This window comes from Cimex lectularius, unplaced genomic scaffold (assembly GCF_000648675.2).
Source record: "Cimex lectularius strain Harlan isolate CLEC.00 unplaced genomic scaffold, Clec_2.1 scaffold146, whole genome shotgun sequence".
Taxonomy (NCBI): domain Eukaryota; kingdom Metazoa; phylum Arthropoda; class Insecta; order Hemiptera; family Cimicidae; genus Cimex; species Cimex lectularius.
This window is the reverse complement of record NW_019392741.1, coordinates 102,484-122,254: the sequence shown is the minus strand read 5'-3', so window position 1 is coordinate 122,254 and position 19,771 is coordinate 102,484. Positions and strand designations below refer to the sequence as shown.

General features: G+C 37.1%; 1 protein-coding gene across 1 annotated transcript in view; it reads right to left on the bottom strand.

Moving 5' to 3' along the window:
- Positions 1 to 19,771, bottom strand: part of LOC106669909 — a 153,882-nt gene that overhangs the window by 47,667 nt on the left and 86,444 nt on the right. The window contains 27 exon segments of the mRNA XM_024227096.1: positions 182 to 400; positions 697 to 4,488; positions 5,997 to 6,080; positions 6,201 to 6,278; positions 6,342 to 6,485; positions 9,752 to 10,519; positions 11,434 to 11,562; positions 11,629 to 11,889; positions 11,945 to 12,350; positions 12,411 to 12,682; positions 12,763 to 12,938; positions 13,070 to 13,271; positions 13,335 to 13,844; positions 13,916 to 14,047; positions 14,110 to 14,292; positions 14,364 to 14,558; positions 14,619 to 15,132; positions 15,193 to 15,389; positions 15,466 to 15,730; positions 15,792 to 16,041; positions 16,104 to 16,254; positions 16,320 to 16,756; positions 16,897 to 17,275; positions 17,362 to 17,550; positions 17,617 to 19,181; positions 19,263 to 19,452; positions 19,513 to 19,767. Coding sequence (XP_024082864.1) covers positions 182 to 400; positions 697 to 4,488; positions 5,997 to 6,080; positions 6,201 to 6,278; positions 6,342 to 6,485; positions 9,752 to 10,519; positions 11,434 to 11,562; positions 11,629 to 11,889; positions 11,945 to 12,350; positions 12,411 to 12,682; positions 12,763 to 12,938; positions 13,070 to 13,271; positions 13,335 to 13,844; positions 13,916 to 14,047; positions 14,110 to 14,292; positions 14,364 to 14,558; positions 14,619 to 15,132; positions 15,193 to 15,389; positions 15,466 to 15,730; positions 15,792 to 16,041; positions 16,104 to 16,254; positions 16,320 to 16,756; positions 16,897 to 17,275; positions 17,362 to 17,550; positions 17,617 to 19,181; positions 19,263 to 19,452; positions 19,513 to 19,767 — 11,943 coding nt within the window.

The window sequence follows — 19,771 nt, the reverse complement described above, 5'->3', positions numbered from 1 at the left end:
AACCGCTGAAAAGCAAAATTTTACTTGTAATTACATTAATTGTTACAATTTTAAATACTTGCTTTAGTTGATTAGTATCTCTAACATTTTAACTAAGTTATTTATATTGCAGTATATTATATATAAATATATATATATATATATGTTTGAAGGGAGCAATTAATTTGTTAATGCTTCTTACATGGCTGGGGGAGAAAGCACTTAACAGCAGGGTTGCCTTGATGTCCAGGGGGGCATGTGCAAACAGGGCGATGTTTCACAACATGGCATTTTGCTGTCGGTGCACAAAGGTTTTCTAATCCGCAGAGATCTTCGCACATTCCATTGTAGCACGCTTCAATCTCCAAACATTCTGTGTCCTTTTCACACGGTTGGGGTTTTTTTGGTTTTCCACCAGATGCTATATATTGCAATCGAGGATAAAGGGAAAGGGGCAGGGAAATGAAAATTAATGAACAATATTAGTTAGTGTTATAATATTTATAAAATGTACATAATTATTAATCTCCCAAATTTTGAAAATTATATGTGCAAGAAATGAAAATTTTTTTGAAAAACAAAGAAGAGGAAAGATTTATAACACAAGAAAAGTAAATGTTATTAGATATGGAAAAATTATAAAGTGCATTAGGAGTTCTTAGAAAATGAAAATAATTTAAAGAGAATCTAACTATAAAAAGTGTATATATTATATACCTCTTTGGCAATCCACTGTGTTGGTCCCCTGAGGACATGTTTTGCACACACCATTAGCACAAGCATTCCCTTTATCACAGTCAGAGTCTTTGGAACATAGTTTTTTATCATGAAACTGTCGTACAATACTAGGCACAGTCGTGTAATCAAGTGTAGTCATTGTATTTTCTGTGGTACTTTCGAATGTAGTATCTACTGTAAATGATTCTGTTGTTGATAAATTGAAATTATCAAACTCTGTGGGAGTGGTTGAGAAGTCCAAATGGTCAGTAGTAGTATTTTCATTTTCCAGGCTAGTAGAAAATGTCGACGGTTCAGTGGTTATTGTAAACTCCATTGTAGAGCCAGTATTAAATTCATCAATAGTTGAAGCAGTGGACAACCCCTCTGTACTAAAAGTTTCATCGGTTGAAGATGTTGTAGTATCAGCAGTTGCTTCTGATCCCATGGTAGTTGTTGTTGGGACTGTAGTCATTTCTGATGTACTTTCTTCAGTGGTTGTCTCATCACTTTTGGAAGTTGAAGTTATTTCAGTACTGACAGTTTCATCTGTTACAGGGGTTGTAGTACCAGCAGTTGTTTCAGATCCCATGGTAGTTGTTGGGACTGAAGTCATTTCTGATGTACTTTCTTCAGTGGTAGTCTCATCACTTTTGGATGTTGAAGTTATTTCAGTACTAACAGTTTCATCTGTTGAAGAAATTGTAGTACCAGCAGTGGTTTCTGATCCCATAGTAGTTGTTGGGACTGAAGTCATTTTTGATGTACTTTCTTCAGTGGTCATCTCATCAATCATAGGAGTTGATGTGAGGACAGTAGTAGTAAGTGTTTTTTCAGTTGAAGAAGTTGTAGAACCTTCAAACATTTCTGAAGTACTTTCTTGTGTCGTTTCATCAACCATAGGAGTTGTCGTAAAGACAGTAGTAGTAACCGTTTTTTCAGTAGAAGAAGTTGAAGACCCCTCAGACATCTCTATTGTACTTTCTTTCATTGTTGTTTCTTGTCCCTCAGTAGTTGAAGCCTCAGTTGTAAAAAAATTAGTAGTTGTCTCTTTACTCATTGGAGTTGATGTTAACGTAGTACCAACATCTTTAAATGGGGTTGTCTGTTCAGACATCTCAGTAGGGAATCCGGTCGTAGTTGGCAATGAAGTCATCTCCTCAGTAACATGAGCTGATGTTGATAATGTACTATCAGTTTTTTCTGTTGAATATGTTACAGACTCAGTAGTTTTTCCAGCACTCTGATCAGGCATGCTAGTGCTTTCATCTGAATTGGTTGAAGTCTGTTGAAAAACCTCCGTGGTTGCCGTGTCACTCGCTGTTGATGTTATGACTGCGTTGGCTGTACTTTCCATAGTAGCTGGCATGGTAGTCATGTCACTAGTCTTAAATGTTGTTAAAGGCGTTGTCATTTCACTAGTTAAAACTGTTTCCATGTCATTTGTTGTTGACAAGACTGTACTCTTATATTTTTCTGTTGTTGATTCAAGTTCACTGGACAAACTAGGAGTAGTTGAATCAGTCTCATTTAATAATCGTCCCTGATAAACGGGAGAAGATTCTGTAAAGTTATTCTGCTCAGTTGATAATTCACTAGAGCTTTCATGTACAAAATTAAATGACATAAGAGTAGAATTTTCAGTTTCTGCAAATACATTTACTACAGTAGTCTGAGTAATTCCCCCCTCACCAGTAGTCATTTTACCATCTTCTGCATCTGTAGTGGCTGAAGGTTCTAAAACAGTTGAAGGTGGTTGACTAAATTCATTTAGATCTGTTGAATCAGTAAATCCAACAGTAGTCATTTCCAATGTTGAAAGTACATTGGGAGAGGTATGATTGACTTCTTCTGATATGGAATCTGTACTCAGCATTGTCGACTTTTCAGTTGTAGGCAAAGATGATGTAAATTGTGTTGTGCTCTGAGTACTTGTAAAAACTTGTGTAGTTAACATGGCATCCATCATAGCTCTACCTGATTCAAAAAATGTCGTCCAAAATGTAGGAGATTCAGTAGCAGAGGTGTCATTAACTGCAACTGTACTCATAGTGCTCATTTCATCTTGAACACTGCTTAAATTGAACCGTGTTGTAGATTCAACCATTGGCTCAGTGGTTTCTTGTGCGATTGCTGTAGTGAATTTTGTTGTTTCAGCATTACTCTGTTCAGTTGTTACATTTTGCATTTCATTGGGTTCATTAAACGAAACAAACTCAGTATTATTGATTTGACTGCTTGTTGTTTCTTCCTGCATTTCATTTGTTATCAGATCTGTTGACACTGTGGATGATTCAGTTGTCATTTCTGTTTGTGTGAAAGTTGCTGAAACTTCTGAAACTGCTGGAGAACTTTGAGTGCTTTCCATTGTTGTAACAGTGTTGGTAAAACTTAGATCTGGCAAATTTGTGCTGGTTTGATCATTAATAAAATTAGTAGAAGTAAAATTATCCATGATCTCGTCAACATTTGTGGTAAAAAATGGAATGGTCTCAGTAGCAACTTCAGTTGTTCCCATGGGAATTTGTGTAGTTTTTGAATCAAAGAATCCTGTTTGTCGAGTTGTTACTGATTCTGTTTGACCTTCACCAATAGTCGTAAATGTTGTTGGCTCAGTTGTACCCTGTGATAGTGCAGCATCAGTGACCATAGTTGAACTTTCGGTGGTTGAATTATTCAAATCAGTTGACGATTCCGTCATTTCAGAAACTTGAGTCGTCATACTTGGGGTAGTAAATTGTGTTTTTTCTTGAGTTGTAGAGAACAAATTGGTAGTAGCCTGAATTGTACTGAATGTCGATTGTTCAACTCCAGGAGTTTCAGTAGAGGGTTCTACAGTACTTTCTTCAGTAAACATTTGTGATAATGTTGTGGAAGAGAGTTTATCTTCTTGAGTCATTTCTGAAAAAAACTCACTTATACCTTTTCCAGTAGTAGTACTCAGTTGGAACGTAACATTTTCAGCATTTACTGGGATTTCAGTTGCATTTTCAAAATCTGCATTGGTCATACTTTCAAAAGTCGTACTTGAGCCTTCTTCAGTTACTAAACTGTTTATAGTTGACTTCTCAATAGCCGAAGAAATTGTACTACCTGTCGGTTGACCACTGTATTCTTGTGTTGTTTTCTCTTGGTCCTCATGTATTCCAGTAGAGGATTCTGTTAATGCAGTCATCCCACTGGTGGTACTTTCCGTGTTCGTTGAAGATGAGTCTGTTGTTTCAGTGAATTTTGTCGTAGTAGTAAGTGATTCCATCGATTTTGCTTTATGCGTTACAGAAGAAAGGGTTGTAGTATGTTCAGAGTAATCATTAGTAGTAGTAACGGTTGATGTCTCACTATCAAATGTGGAGGAAGTTGCCAAATTGTCTCCAACAGTATTTGATATTGTCGTCCTTTCAGAAGTAGTAACAAATTCATTATCAGTTCCTAGACTGGGTTCAAATGTATAAATAGACGTTTTCATTTCAGGAACTTTATAAGTAGTTAGGGGTTCATTAGTAGTTTGACTAGAAATTGTAGGTTGATCTTTGTTAGTTGTAGAAAATAAATTAACATTGTCAGTCTTATCAGTATTTCTAAAGTTAGAACCAGTTACATCATCCGAATTAGTCGTATGATCAGTCGGTTCAGTAGTTCTGTCACTAGATTCAGTTGTGGTAACTTCAGTTGTGGTAACTTCAGTTGCAAATTCTGTTGTGGAAACAGTATCAGTCATATCAACATTTTCGGTACTTTCTACTGGGGGTGTACTCTCAATAGGAATGTGCAAAGGTGTCGTTGATTCGGCTTCTAACAGCATTGCCAGGTGAGGTAGACAAAGGCACATAGAGAAAAAGCAAGTTAGTTATAATAGTAAAATGTGCACATAGTAAAACATTTTTTATATACAGATTTTTCTTAATAGAAACCAACAGTGGCACATGATAGACTTGTGGAGAAGGTGAAGCATTAGTAATAGCAAAATAAACAGCAATACATTACCATCAAAAATGAAAAGAAAAAGAAAAAGGGTGAAGAAGACTACAAACTATAAACAAAAAGTGAAGGCAAGAAGCAAACATGCACATGCAATATTTTTTTTATACAAATATACACCAAACTTGAACCAGAATGGCCATTCAGTCCATATGAGTGGCTGGGACAAAAAGTACCCATAATATATTTTTATAATCGAGTACACTACACAACAAATACCAAACCATTGATCATCATGATTGTTCTATAAAACTTTTTTAATGTGAAAATATTCTTTAAAACTTTACATGATTTTATGCGTGACATTATATTTTACTATGAAAAAATATTTTCTAATATGCAAAATGATTTTATGCAGACATGGTAAATCATTTGTAATTCTACATGACTGGCATTCCTGCGAAAACCCCATGCTGCAGTCTGTGCTTTGCACTTAAAACCTCCTTCTGGACAAGCCCATTATGGTTTCAAATTTTCAATACCTAGCAGGTATTGGATTCAAATTCAATTATATTAAACAGTAAACATAAAACGAATGTAACTACTGTTCTGTCAACAAAATTTTTTTTTACACGTATACAATTAGCAAAACAGTAGTTATCATTGGTTTAAAAGTGGTCTGAAATTAAAATATATTCTAAATAAATATACAACTTTATATAGACAAGAAGAAAAAATAGTGTTGCTATCTGGTCATGTACATATTTAGCAAACATGCTAAGAACCATTCAAGTGTCATTAATCTTGAACTTTTGTAGTACAAGAGAAAAAAAAGAGTGAAAATGTGAAGATAAGTGAAAAAAGAAAGTTTGAGAAATTTACAAAGCAAGGTGGTATTTTTGAAATTTCCCAAAGTGTAATTTGGTATACGAAATATTTCTATACAAAGTTGGTTTTTATGGTCTTTATCAAAACAAATTTTGCACTGTACATAAAGAAGGTAGATTTTAGAATGATCTCTGATGATATTTATATGAGTTTAAGACTGAGAAATTTTTACAAAAGCGGAAAAAATGGGATCGTTTTCATAAGCCGATTTTACCCATTATTGAAAGAGGAGAGAAAGAAGTTTTAATAGTTCAGTTGAAAGATTGAACAAACAAAAACAAACTTACAAAATGTTTCATCTCATTTGCAACTTTCCATCACAGCAACTCGATGCTGACCGACGGCTACGCTGGACTATTTCTATTATTTCTTAAAGTGACAATTTATTGGGAAGGGTGTTTCAATTAAGACAAAACAGCAACACACTTTGTAATCTTATAAATCTAAATAATTGTTGATTTTTTTTAAAGCTCTCATTTTTACACTATTCCTACCTTTGATACAAGCACCAGTAAGCTTGTCGCAGGCTGATCCAGGTGGGCAATGGTCACAGCCAGTAGTGACAACTCTATCTTCACCTGGAATATATACAATAGATCATTGATTTTAGAAAAAACAAATATAAAAACACATAGATAATTGGGTTCTTTGAAATAATATTCACTTTTAAAACTGCTATATTAAAATGAAATGCTTACCTTGTGGTACACAGTTGCAACCATCACAGACGGTATTAGCAGAACCTCGGCAATCTGAGTCTTTCTGACATTGACAAACTGTAAATAAAGAAAATTACAGTTAATAAAATTAATTAAGAACTACCTTGTATAACGCCTTGCCTTTCACACATGCTGGGTTGTGGTCGTGGACTTGACATTCTTCATGTGGAGAGCAAGGATTAGCTATTAGGCAAGGGTTTTGACAAATGTTTTCATAGCAGGACTGGTGAGAAGCACAGTCATTTTCATCAAAACAACTTATAGCTGTAAACAAAGGAGCTATAAGAGATACGGACTAATGAAAATCAATTGAATACAAATGCTCAATATAAAACTCAACATGAAGATAGATAGAAATAAAAGAAAGAAATCAGCACAGAAGAGGTACAGGAGCACATGCAAACCCACCACCAGAGGCAACATTCAACATATAATAAAAGTAATAAAAAAAAATTAAATAAAAATAAAACAAAGCAGGAGTGTCGAAAGAGGATAATCCAGAATTTCATAGGTCCTTGCTGGATATCACACCAAGAAGAAAACATGCAGCATATTTTAATTTGCTGAAAAGAAAAAGAAAAATAATGAAAGAAATAGGTTTGGGATGTGCAAATATTTAAAATATCTAAACAAAGTAAATCATAAGTTCAGAGAGAATATGATAAAATACAGAAACATAATGTGGTATAGTCATAAAGTATATATCAGTAATATTTTGATATTTGTAATTGAAGTAAAGGCAAGTCAATTATAATCTGAAACACACATGTGTCATATATGTAGTGTGTGAAGTACGGTTCTTTCTTTTCCTATTTTGCAGAAAAGATGCCGTATCAATCCTTGCTGAAGAATATTTTTATAGCCTTTCTTCCAAAACTCTCATTATGTTTACCTGGATGTTTCACACATTCAACTGAGTCGGGCGTCTCAATATTATTCGTTGGGCACAAGCACACAATGTCATTTTTATTACTTTGACATGAAACATTTATCGGACATGGATTAAATCTTTTGCAAAGTGTGGTACATGAAGAATTTATGCAAACTTCGTTCTCAAGGCAATCATAAGACAAAGTGCACTTGCTGATACCAGACATACCAACAATATTACTATCATTTTTAAAAAGGCCAAATCTTGATTCAGTTTGGTGTTGGGTTGGCAAGGTGAAATTGGTAGAGAGCCCAAATGATGGTGTAAATGATCCGCCTGTAAGGTCTGTCGAGTCAACGGAGGAAATAGAAGAAATAACATCAGAATAATCAATAGCGCTATCGGTAATTGTTGTTTCAGGAAGACTGGTATCATCAGAATGAAAAGGGGTGGTATCTAACACTGTTGATGAGGTAGCAAAGGTATGCTCATGAGTTTCAGGTAAAGAAGGGAATGTAGGAAATATACTAGGAAGACGAGATTTATCAACTATTTGAGGAGGTGCATCGATATCCTTCGTAATATCGGATATAAAAATGCCACTCATGGTACTAGGAATGTTAGGTGAAACTTTTCTAGACTGTAATGTGGAAGGTTCATCAGGAATCACAGTTTTTAAGACATCAGGAGGAACAATTAAAGAATGAGGAGTAGCAGCATCTAAAGTTGCGGTTGATTCAGGAGAAGAAAGATTAGACAAAACATAAAAGGATGAAGGATAAGAAGGATCAGAAACAATCATAATTCCTTCAGGCCCTCTCGACGTAGAAAGTACGCTTTCTGTGGTTGGGACTGGGGAGAACGTGGTCATGTCCGAGAACGTGGTCATGTCCTCATCTGAGGGCAATTTTGAAGAGGTTTGTGTTTCTTGCATTTTCGTGTATCCGCTCTGTGTGGTGCTGTAAGTGTAAGATTCAGTAGGAGATGCTGGCTTTTCAGACAGTTTTGGAACCAATGTTGTACTGAACGTTTTAGTGGTTTCGTCGTATATTCTCGTTTCCAACATTTCTTTTTCAGGAACAGTTTCAGTGACCGTTCCTTCTCGAGACGGTGTGACCGTAGTTGGAGATTCTGTAGTGTCGTTAAATTCTCGGCTTCGAGACGTTGCCATTAAATAGGGTGTCGTGTATTTGTCAGTCTTGAGGTCACCTTCAGGCAATGTGACCTTATCGCTTGACGAGGGCACAGTACCCGTCGTCATTCCTTCAGGCCCTCTCGACGTAAAAAGTACGCTTTCTGTGGTTGGGACTGGGGAGAACGTGGTCATGTCCTCATCTGAGGGCAATTTTGAAGAGGTTTGTGTTTCTTGCTTTTTCGTGTATCCGCTCTGTGTGGTGCTGTAAGTGTAAGATTCAGTAGTAGATGCTGGCTTTTCAGTCAGTTTTGGAACCAATGTTGTACTGAACGTTTTAGTGGTTTCGTCGTATATTCTCGTATCCAACATTTCTTTTTCAGGAACAGTTTCAGTGACCGTTCCTTCTCGAGACGGTGTGACCGTAGTTGGAGATTCTGTAGTGTCGTTAAATTCTCGGCTTCTAGACGTTGCCATGAAATAGGGTGTCGTGTATTTGTCAGTCTTGAGGTCACCTTCAGGCAATGTGACCTTATCGCTTGACGAGGGCACAGTACCCGTCGTCATTCCTTCAGGCCCTCTCGACGTAGAAAGTACGCTTTCTGTGGTTGGAACTGGGGAGAACGTCGTCATGTCCTCATCTGAGGGCAATTTTGAAGAGGTTTGTGTTTCTTGCATTTTCGTGTATCCGCTCTGTGTGGTGCTGTAAGTGTAAGATTCAGTAGGAGATGCTGGCTTTTCAGTCAGTTTTGGAACCAATGTTGTATTGAACGTTTTAGTGGTTTCGTCGTATATTTTCGTGACTGTGCCTTTTCCTTCTCTGGTTTGTCCATCTGAACTAATAGTAGTTTGTATTTGTTCGATGATATTATTTTCTGAATATGTTGCAGGTTCTGTTGAACTAGCTCCAAATCTTATGTCAATGAATGTAACTTGGTCTGTATTTTTTTGTGCCGCCTGGTCTGTAGAGGTATGAACAGGAAGTGTTGTGGTGCTATCTTTCGTTTCAATGTATGGAGTTTTTTGTGGGATATCTAGATATTTTTCAATTTCATGTGGTGTTGAAATTTTACTATAGTTGTATTTACAATTTACATAGGGATTCCCGTAATAATTTTCCGGGCAAATACAAATAACATTGTGTGCCTGTGTTATGCAAACCGCTTGGTTTCCACATTTGTTCATTGTTGTGCAAGGATCTGTGCATTTCCCTTCAACGCAGATGTGTTTATCTGTGCAATGGTTATCCACAGTGCAGCTGACATTGGTCAACTCTTTGTCTGTGAATAAATATTTATAAAATACTTAATATTATTTACATTATTTTCATTATTCACATAGAAATTAGTAGATATTTTAATTTTTTTAATTCAACATGCAATTACTGGTTAACTATTTACAAATTTCAATATTTTTGCTTTACTGTATTAATTGAAAGTAAATACATTATTTTCATCGTCACGCACATTCATTTTACTTCAATTATTTTATATGTCTTGTTAATGGAACAATTGTGAAATATTTTACCTTTAATACATCCATATTTTTGATCAGCCGTATATCCCATGGGGCAAAACTTGCAGACTGGTTTGTGATCTTCCACAAAGCAAGGAGTGTTTTGAGGGCAAGTTGTGTTCAAACAAGGGTTCATACACTGAAAGTTTGTGCAGGCTAAATTTGGTGGACAACCTGTGTCTCTTAAACAAATGGACACTGTAGGGTTGCAACTTTCTGTACAAACACATACAGGCTTGTGATTAAGGACTAAACACGTCCTGTTTTCTGGGCACAAATCCGTGGTACAAGGGTTGGAGCAGGTTCCAGACATGCATGCTAACTGAGTTGAGCAATCATTACTAGTTTTGCATTGAGGTTCGGTTGATGCACACTGAAGCTCTCCATTGTCGTTTAATGAAAAGCCGTATTTGCAAACACACATAGGATTATGTTCCCGGACTTGACACTTTTTATTCGAGTTGCAAATCTGTTTTCCAGTTAAACAAGGGTCCTGACATTCACCCTGTTCACAAGACATGCTTCCAGGACAGTCTTCATTAAACTTGCACTTTTGAGATGAAATTTTTGGTGATGAATTCTGACATTTCAAATCTGGGGTACAGGATACGGTTGGGTCTCCAGAATGGCATTGGGGGCACGAGCAAACTGCCCTATGGAACACAGGCTGACAAAGAGCATTCAGGCCGCATGAACCCCTGATATTGCACACCTCTATACACTCTCCATTGATGCAAGCCTTCTCATTTGGGCAGTCTACGTCCATCTTGCACTCGCTCTCTACATACCACCAATTCAGTATATTTAAGAAGGTAAATTTATTATTAGAGAGGACAGATTTTTGAAAGAACTGTGAAAGATATATCTTTCTCACCATGCTATATTTACAAAAATAAACACAGATTATTACTTAGAAGGAAGCCTACAGATAAACACTGAGTGCTAAACAGAAAAAAAGCTTCAATCATTCCCAATCCTGAATATTTAGTTTTAAAACACCAACTATATTGTGAGATTAATTTCTTTCACAGTTCCCAATCTGCCTTCTCGATAACCAAAAGCAATTACTAACTTAAATCTAAAATCACAATATAAAACTAATCCAAGATATAATTTCAGCTTTGTTCATTAATCCAATTTTTATGCTGTATTGGATACACAGACATATTTATAATTTAAAAAAAAAATTGTCTGCAAGCTTTCAAGTGTAGTGCTAACATATCTTTTGGAAATACCAGTGAGTTATATAATTGTAATAGCCGTTAGCAAAAAGGTAGATTGGAATACTGTTTTGAATATCTCACAACTTAATTGAATTAAGGGACTGTAAATCAAACCAAAGAATTTACATTTAATGTCTATTTACAGTTCCAATCATTCTATACATCTTCACCAATAAGTGCTTCATCCAATAAAATTTACACTGTACACATTTCCATGCTTGTTGATACTTGTTTTTTCATGCAAACAAAAATTTCCAAATTTATGAACATATATATACATAGGGGACCAGCTTTATTATTTCTAATTTTGAATGAAGGATAAATCAATCCCTGGTATAAATTTACAATCTATGTAGAGTACTTTATATGAATTACCTATTTTTGCACTAATTTATTTGTACTATTTATGCATTTGTGTGTTATTTTGTGTTTATTATACTGGTGATTGTGTCAAATAAAATTCTAACATACCTGGTTTGCAAAGTGTTTGAGGATTGCCACGAGTACCAGTGGGACATTTACAAATGAAATTATCACCATTCTCTCTACATTCAGCTCCCACTCCACAACCTTCGGTTCTACAGTCTCCTCTTTTAATACCTAATACATTTCAATAATTAACTTTGGAACTAAGAAATTAAAAAAAAAAGAAGGTTATTTTAATACATTTTACGAGAGGATCTCCGAAAGGATAGTCCATGGGGCAATAACATTTGTATGAATCTCCAACAGCTCTGCATAATGCTTGTACACCACACTTAGCGGATGAACAAGGATCACTTCTCACTGAATCTTCACATATGCATCCCTTGTTTGGATTGCCGATGCAGCCCAGCCTACAACTGCATTCGTAGCCATTTGGCAATTCTCGGCATACAGTATTACGACCACAAGGATTTTTAGCACAGCTGTCGCCACCTGTGCTAGCTGTAAAACAACGAGTGATATTGATTGAATTTAGTTTTAAAGTTCAAATACAAACCTGATTTGCATTCTGTCATAGCATTGCCATAAAATCCTGGGGGACAGGTACAGCTCGCTCTCCTGTCAACAGCTCTACATTGCGCATTTATACCACAAGGGCTGTTTTTCAAGCATGGATTTCGACATACTCCATCCACATCACATGTCTTATCACTTGGACATTCCATATCTGAATTGCAAAGTGCACTCTTCGAACAGGATACTGTTGGTTCTCCTGCTGTTCCAGCAGGACAAAGGCAAATGGGTCTATGTTCAGAAACTCGACATTCGGCATTTAAACCACACGGTGAGTGACTTGTGCCGCAAGGATCTACACAATGCCCTTCTGAGCATGTTTTATCAAAAGGGCAATCACTCTGTTTTAAACAGCCACTTGCACAGACACCATTCTTACACAGCTGTCCCTGAAAAAACAAATAAATTATTCAATGATCATGATCTGTTGAAATAAAAATAAAACTTACTGGTGGACATTGCTGATTGCTCAGACAAATTGCGGCACAAACACCGTTCGAGCAAGTGTTACCGCATGGGCAATCTTTATTCTTTTTACAAGGTGTCGTGCAGTAGCCAGTAGATTCATCACAGGTACATATTCCATTACATTTCAAAGGAGGTTTAACACAAGCGACTAATGGATCTCCTACAAGGCCATTATCACAGCTACACTGCACACCATGATTCACTACTGAACATGTCGCACATGAACCACAATTGGAAGCACTCTCACATGGATCTAATAAAATAAATTGATTATAAGCTTTAAGCAGATCATTTCAGCTTTTACTAGAACTTAAAATAACATTTTCTTAGTACCTCGGCACTGTTTATTAATACACGCTTTGTTTCCAGGACACACCACATCACTTCTACAACCAACTTGACAAACTCGATTCTCACAAATTTGTCCTAAACCACACTTGGCATCAGTATTACATATTACTTTACAAATTCCATTCAAGCAACGTTCGTCAGATAAGCACACATTGTCCCTAAATTAAATAATTTAATTTAATAAATGTTGATCCGGCAGACGGTTTATTACCATGCCATATAGTAGAACATGTATTTTATTTTTCATTTTAATTTTAAACATATGTATATATTTTATTGATATACTTACGAGTTACATTTTGCCACACAGTGATTAAGATAACATGTGTATCCTTTAGTACAATCTTCATTTTGTTGACAACTTTTAATTGGTGGGCGACACGAAACTTGTGGGTCTCCGATTAGTCCTTTAATACACTCACATACCTTTTTGTGGTTCTGAACAGAGCATTTGGCATTTGTTCCACATGAAGTGGGCGAATCACACAGATCTAAATATGTAATATTACGGATAAATTATTTTTTCAAATTACGAGTAAATATATAGAACATACCAATGCACTTTGAATTGGCACACGCCTTATCTCCAGGACAACCTGAATCACTCCTACATCCTTGCAGGCACATGAAACTATTACAAATCTCTCCTGAACCACAGTCATCGTCTCGTCTACATACTGGCACACAGAGATTGCCGTCGCACTTTTCATTCCTTAAACAACCCGAATCACTCGCACAGAAAGGCCGGCATTGTTGCTCCACACAAACATGACCAGATGTACATTGCTTATTTATTGAACAACGGAGAGGAGGTGCTCGCACACAAGCAACACTCGCAGTGGGGGCAGGTACCAGGTCATTCTCACAAGAACAAACCGCCCGTTGATTGGATACCGTGCAAACTGCATTTGGCCCACAGGATATTTCTGAACATGGATTGACACAAACGTTTCCTCTACAAGATTCACTTGCAGAACAATCATCATCAGAGCTGCATCCAAATATGCAAAGGTTATTTGAGCATATATGTCCAAGGAAACAGTCATTATCAACCCTGCATGTAACTGTAAAATTTAAATTAATTTTAAAACTTTGTTTGCTTAACAACATTATTATTTCTTTTTGAAAAACTTACGCTTGCATGTCCCTTTAAGACATTTTTCATTAAGAGCACAGTCATTATCAGCTTTACACACTGGCCTACATAAGTTGTCTTCACAAATGTTTTGTGCAGGGCAGTCATTTTTAGTTGAGCAAGAACTGGGTACTAAAACCATTAAGTTGTTAGTAATGGGTTTTAACGTTTTACAATAGAAATAAATTACTAACTTCGAACACATTCAGTGAGACTATTTCCTGTAAATCCTGGTGGGCAAGAGCATTGTTTGTTGTGATCGACTACATAGCATTTGGCGTTCATTCCGCAAACACTAGGATCAAGGCATGGGTTTGTGCACCGCCCTAAGATACACTGTTCATCAAGATTGCATTCTGAATTCTGTTGGCACGAATCTAAAAAAAATTACATGATCAAGGTTAGAAAATCTTTTTTTTATTATATATGTATTTTAAAATGCACTCACTTCTACAAATTCCTCCATAGCAGTAAGTGTCATGAGGACAATCTGTGTTTGTCTTACAGGCAATTGATTTTGGTCTACAACCGACTTGTTTGTCCCTGGGGTCACCTTTATACCCAGAACGACATACACATTGCGCCTCATGATTTGTTGCTTTACACTCTGCATTTTGTCCGCAGGGATTCTCTTCGCATACATCTTAAGCAATACATTTTAATTAATTAAATAATTAACTGAATTGTGAATAAATAGAAATACCTTTGCATTTGGTTACTCCCATTATGTCGACACACTGTGCAATGTGAGGGCAGTCCTCGTTACTTTTACATTTTATGGATTGGGTGCATCCCTCTTTATAAGGATCTCCAATAGTTCCCATTGGACACAAACACTTTGCCATGCCACGTGAATTGACACACATAGTTCCAGGTCCACAGGGATTTGTTGCACAATAGTCTTCAGGCGTGCATCCTCCATGCGGATCGCCCGAAAATCCTGGTTGACAGTAGCACACCTGCCTGTGACTTTCTGCTGAACAGACTGCGTTCTGTCCGCAAGGGTTGTGAACTAGGCATGATATCTTGCACATGTGACCGTCGCAAATTTTATCATTCGAACAATCCTCATTAAATTCACATTCTATTCTAGAGCATGATGATAGAGGATTTCCAAAATAGCCGGATTTGCATTTACAAATCGCTTTGTGGCCTTTGGCCGAACATTCAGCGTTTCGCCCACAAACTTTCCCTGCACACACATTTTCACAAGTTGCCTGTAAAATAGATCAATGTTAGAGATCGTGTGATATCGCCGATCCTACAAATAATCATACCTGACCCACTGAGTTAATAATGCAAGTTTGATGATCTTCGCAATCATGGTCAGATGAGCATTTTAATTCTCGTACACAAATATTATTTTGGCAAAACTGAAAATCTGGGCAGGAGTCGTTTTTATGACATGTTGGCTGACAAACTTCAGATATGCAAAGTTGATCAAAAATACATTCCCTATTACTGCTACATACAGCTGGAAATAGATAAACAATAAAATAAATAAAATATTTTAAAACAAATTTTGTTTAATGAATTAAAATTATACATACATAAACATATTCCATTACGACAAGCTGTTCCTGACTGACATTGGAGCTCATTACTACAATACTGTAATGGCACACAACCCAAATGAGGATCACCGGTGGTTCCAGCAGTGCAAGTGCAAAATGCGTTATGCTCAACAACCGAGCAAGTTGCTTTTTCACCGCATACATTTGCTAATTCACAAGGGTTAATGCATTTGCCAGAAACACATGCTTGATCTCCAAGGCAGTCGTAGTCATTACTACACTGAAGTTTGCTACATTTTACCTATATACAAGTATAACAGTGATTATGACTCAATTATTCAATAAACTAGAAAATATTTTACCTTTGGATCCCCTGTTGTTTTCACAGGGCACGAGCAAACTGTGGCATGGTCTATAGTGGTACACACAACTTCACTTGCACATGTTTTAGGTACAAGACAAGGGTCCCGACACATATGATCTATACAAGCAGCACTTGAAGGACAATCTGAATGCACTATACAATCACCAGGCTTTCTACATCCTAGTTCACCATCGCTCACCATACCATTTGCACAACTACATAGGAAACTTCCGATTGTATTTCGACATCTAGAACAAAGCAGGTTAAAAAATTTATATTTGAACGTTTTGAAGGGGAAAAAATATATTACATTGCACTTGGATGACAAGGGTTTGTCTGACATTCATCTTGATCTACACACTTTCCGTTTGTCAACATAAATCCAGGATAACAAGAGCAAGTCCCTTTGTGTTTGCTTGAATGACATGTGCCTTGACCACAGTTTAATTTTTCACAAGGGTCTAATACAGAAAAATTGTATATGTAAGACCAATTAAATATTTAATCCATTGTATTAATTATTTACCCATGCATTTGTAAGCTTTAGGATCGCAATATTTATCAAGGGGACATTCATCATCAGAAGTACATTCTACTTTGAAGCATCCTAAAAGAGGGTCATATGGATCGCCAAGGTGACCTGCTGGACAGTTACACTGAGGTGTATGGTTGTCCACAATACACAGTGCAGCCTGGCTACAAGGGTTTTGACCATCCGAACAGGGATCTGTGCAAACATTATTCACACAGCCCAGAGTGTCTTCGCACTGATCATCATTTGAGCACGAATGTGTTTCTCTACAGCCTTTTTCTCCATACGGATCTCCGACTTTTCCATTTTCACAAGTACATTTGTACGAACCAATGCCATTCGTACAAGTGGCAGATGGGTGGCAAGGCTGTGTCAAACATTCGTTTATATCTTCACAGCCAATAACACCTAAAGTGAAACCATTCTTGCAGCTGAAACAGAAAATTAGGTTTTAGATAGTTATGTATTTTTAAATAGGATTGTTTTAAAATTGTAATGATCTCAGCACACAATTCAAGTAATTACTAAATAATTCATTTTATATTATGTAACTAAAACTATTTGCAGTTACCTGCAACGGTTTCCATTGCAGACTTGGTAATTGTCACAATCTGAATCTAACGTGCAGCCTGATTGGCAGATCCCTTCGATACAAACTTGGCCTGGGAGGCAGTTGCTTCCACCAAAACAGACTTTAAAGCAAAGTCCGTCTGTGCATCTTTCGCCAACTGCACATTCATGCGTTCCCGAACATGGAGGTTTACACTGACCCTCAACACACATCTGATTCGGAGGGCAGGGTTTGCGACTGGAGCATGACGCTTGAAGTCTGATACAGTCTTTTTCGGCAACAGGATTTCCGGCAAACCCTTTAGGACATGTGCAAAGTGCTGCATGATTTCTGGCCTTGCATAGAGCATTCGTTCCACAAGCTTGCTTTGTGCAAGGATCTAGAATTAAAAAAAAAAAAAAGTCACCATGAAAATTCTTAGCATTATTGTTATTATTTTTTAATTAAACCGATTATAAGACTTACCTTGGCACTTATTTGAAATGCAAGCTTCATCTGCTGCACAGTCTTTGTTGCTTCTACAACCTGTTATGCAAATTCCACTCACGCACGCTTGTGAAGTAAGACACTGGCGATGTCCAGTACATGGTGTTTGGCACTTATTCTGAATGCATTTCTCATTTTGAGAACAGTCTTTCGAATTTCGGCAAACAGCTGAGAAAGAAATTTAAAATATTAAATATTGCCAATACCACATATAAAAAAAATTTAAAAACTTACATTTGCATTGGCCATTTATGCAAACTTCACCATCACAGTCTCTATCAGAAGAGCAAGTAGTGAATATTCTGACACACGGTGACAAATTTGAAGTCCCAACAGCTTGAAACTTTGTCGGACATGAGCAGACCGGTTGCCTGTCAACAACTGTACAGATAGCATTTGATCCACAACTGCCGAGGCAGGGATTAACACATTTTCCCTCCCTGCAAACAGATTGTTCAGGACAGTCTGAATCGCCGTTTGGACATTCTCCTTCTTCGTGGCAGCCGAGCGTAAGTGGATCACCAATCTGGTTTTTAGGGCATTTACAGGTGTATCCACCAACAAAATCTTCTCCACAAATAGCTGTTGGATGACAAGGATTTGGTTTGCAAGTATTTATCCTCGTGCATTCTATATCTGCCACTGGATTGGGTTTGAATCCTGGAGGGCATTGGCAAATTGCATGGTGCGATTCTCCGATACAAACAGCGTTATCACCACATTTGTGCCTATCACAAACTTCTTGGCAAGTGTGAGAAAGTCTGTTACATAACTGAGTTTCAGGACAGTCTTTGTTATAAATACAAGGTACTTCTTTGCACCCTGTGGTATTTGGGTCTCCTGTGTATGGTCCAGGTGGACATTGGCACTGTGCCACATGATTATTGACAACACACAATGTATTAGGGCCGCATTTTTTCATATCACAAGCCAGTTTGCAAGATTTGACACCATTTTTACCCTTTATACATTTTTCACTTTCCATACACTGACTATCAGAAACACATTTACTCTGTAAAATTGGGACACATCCATTTCTATCATTAGGATTTCCTGTGAAACCGGGTACACACTGGCAATACCCTTTGTGGGATGAAGCAACACATATTGCATTTTGTGGGCATGTAAAGTCTAGGCAGACTTTCATGCATTTCAGGACTCCAAGAGCATCCTGTCGACAAGATTCTTTAGATTTACAATCGCTGTCAATGGCACAGTCAGGTAGAGATGGTTTTTCGCATTCTGAAGAAATTGGATTCCAGTTGAAGCTTTCAGAACATTTACAATTGGGCTGACCGGTTTTATCGCTTGTACAAACTTCATTTTTCCCACAGGCGACATTGAAGCAAGGATCTACACAAGAATGAACACCGTCGATGTTTAATGCGCATATTAACCCAGTTGGACAATCTTCATTTTTAGTACAGTCTTCTCTCGGCACTGTTCTTGAAGGCTGACAACCATTGGCAAGATCACTCGGACTACCAAAATAACCATCGACACAAATACAAGTGGATTTGTGATTGTCAGTCACACATAGCGCATTAGGTCCACACTGGATTTTTTTACAAGCGTCTAAGCATTTTCTTAACCCTTTGCCCTCTTGGAAACAAATTTCTGAAGATTTGCAATCCATATCATTTGTACACTGTTCCAAAATCTGACAACCCACTTTCAAATCAGTCGGCAATCCTGAAAACCCTGGGGGGCAAATACATTGCCCACTAATGCATGCAGCTCTTGGTCCACATTTTAATGAATCACATTGGTTTTTACACTTTCCTTTTTTGCAGACGTACCTGAAAATTTTCCAAACATGATTGAAATTGTCTTTAAAAAAAGTTGTTTAGTTTTAAAACTAAATCAAATTATTCATTTACCCTGAAGGACAAGGGCTATTTTTGCTACAGGCGCAGGTTGCTGGATCTAAACAAGTTTGTGGAGCCATTGCAACACATGAATAAAATGGATTTCCGATATATCCAGCCTTACACTGACAATCAAATGTACCAGGAGCATTTATGCAGACAGAATTTGTGCCACATGCATCACCAAGGCACTCATCAATATCTATCAATAAAATCAAATTAAAGGAAGGATATTCTCATGATAAATGGATTTTGTACATACCTTCACATAAAACATAAGGATTTCCTCTATATCCTTGAGGGCAGGTACATTCTATTTTATTTGATGCCTGCCTACATACTGCTCCTTTGCCGCAAGAATTGGGTTTGCAGACCTGTCGTTCAAGTAAAGTACTTGCACATTCTTCATAAGGATTTCCACTCGTACCAGGATCACAAGAACAAACATTGCCAGTTGCACCATAAGTACAATGAGCATTCCCGCCACAACCAGGGAAGCAGGCTGGCATAGTGATTGCTGT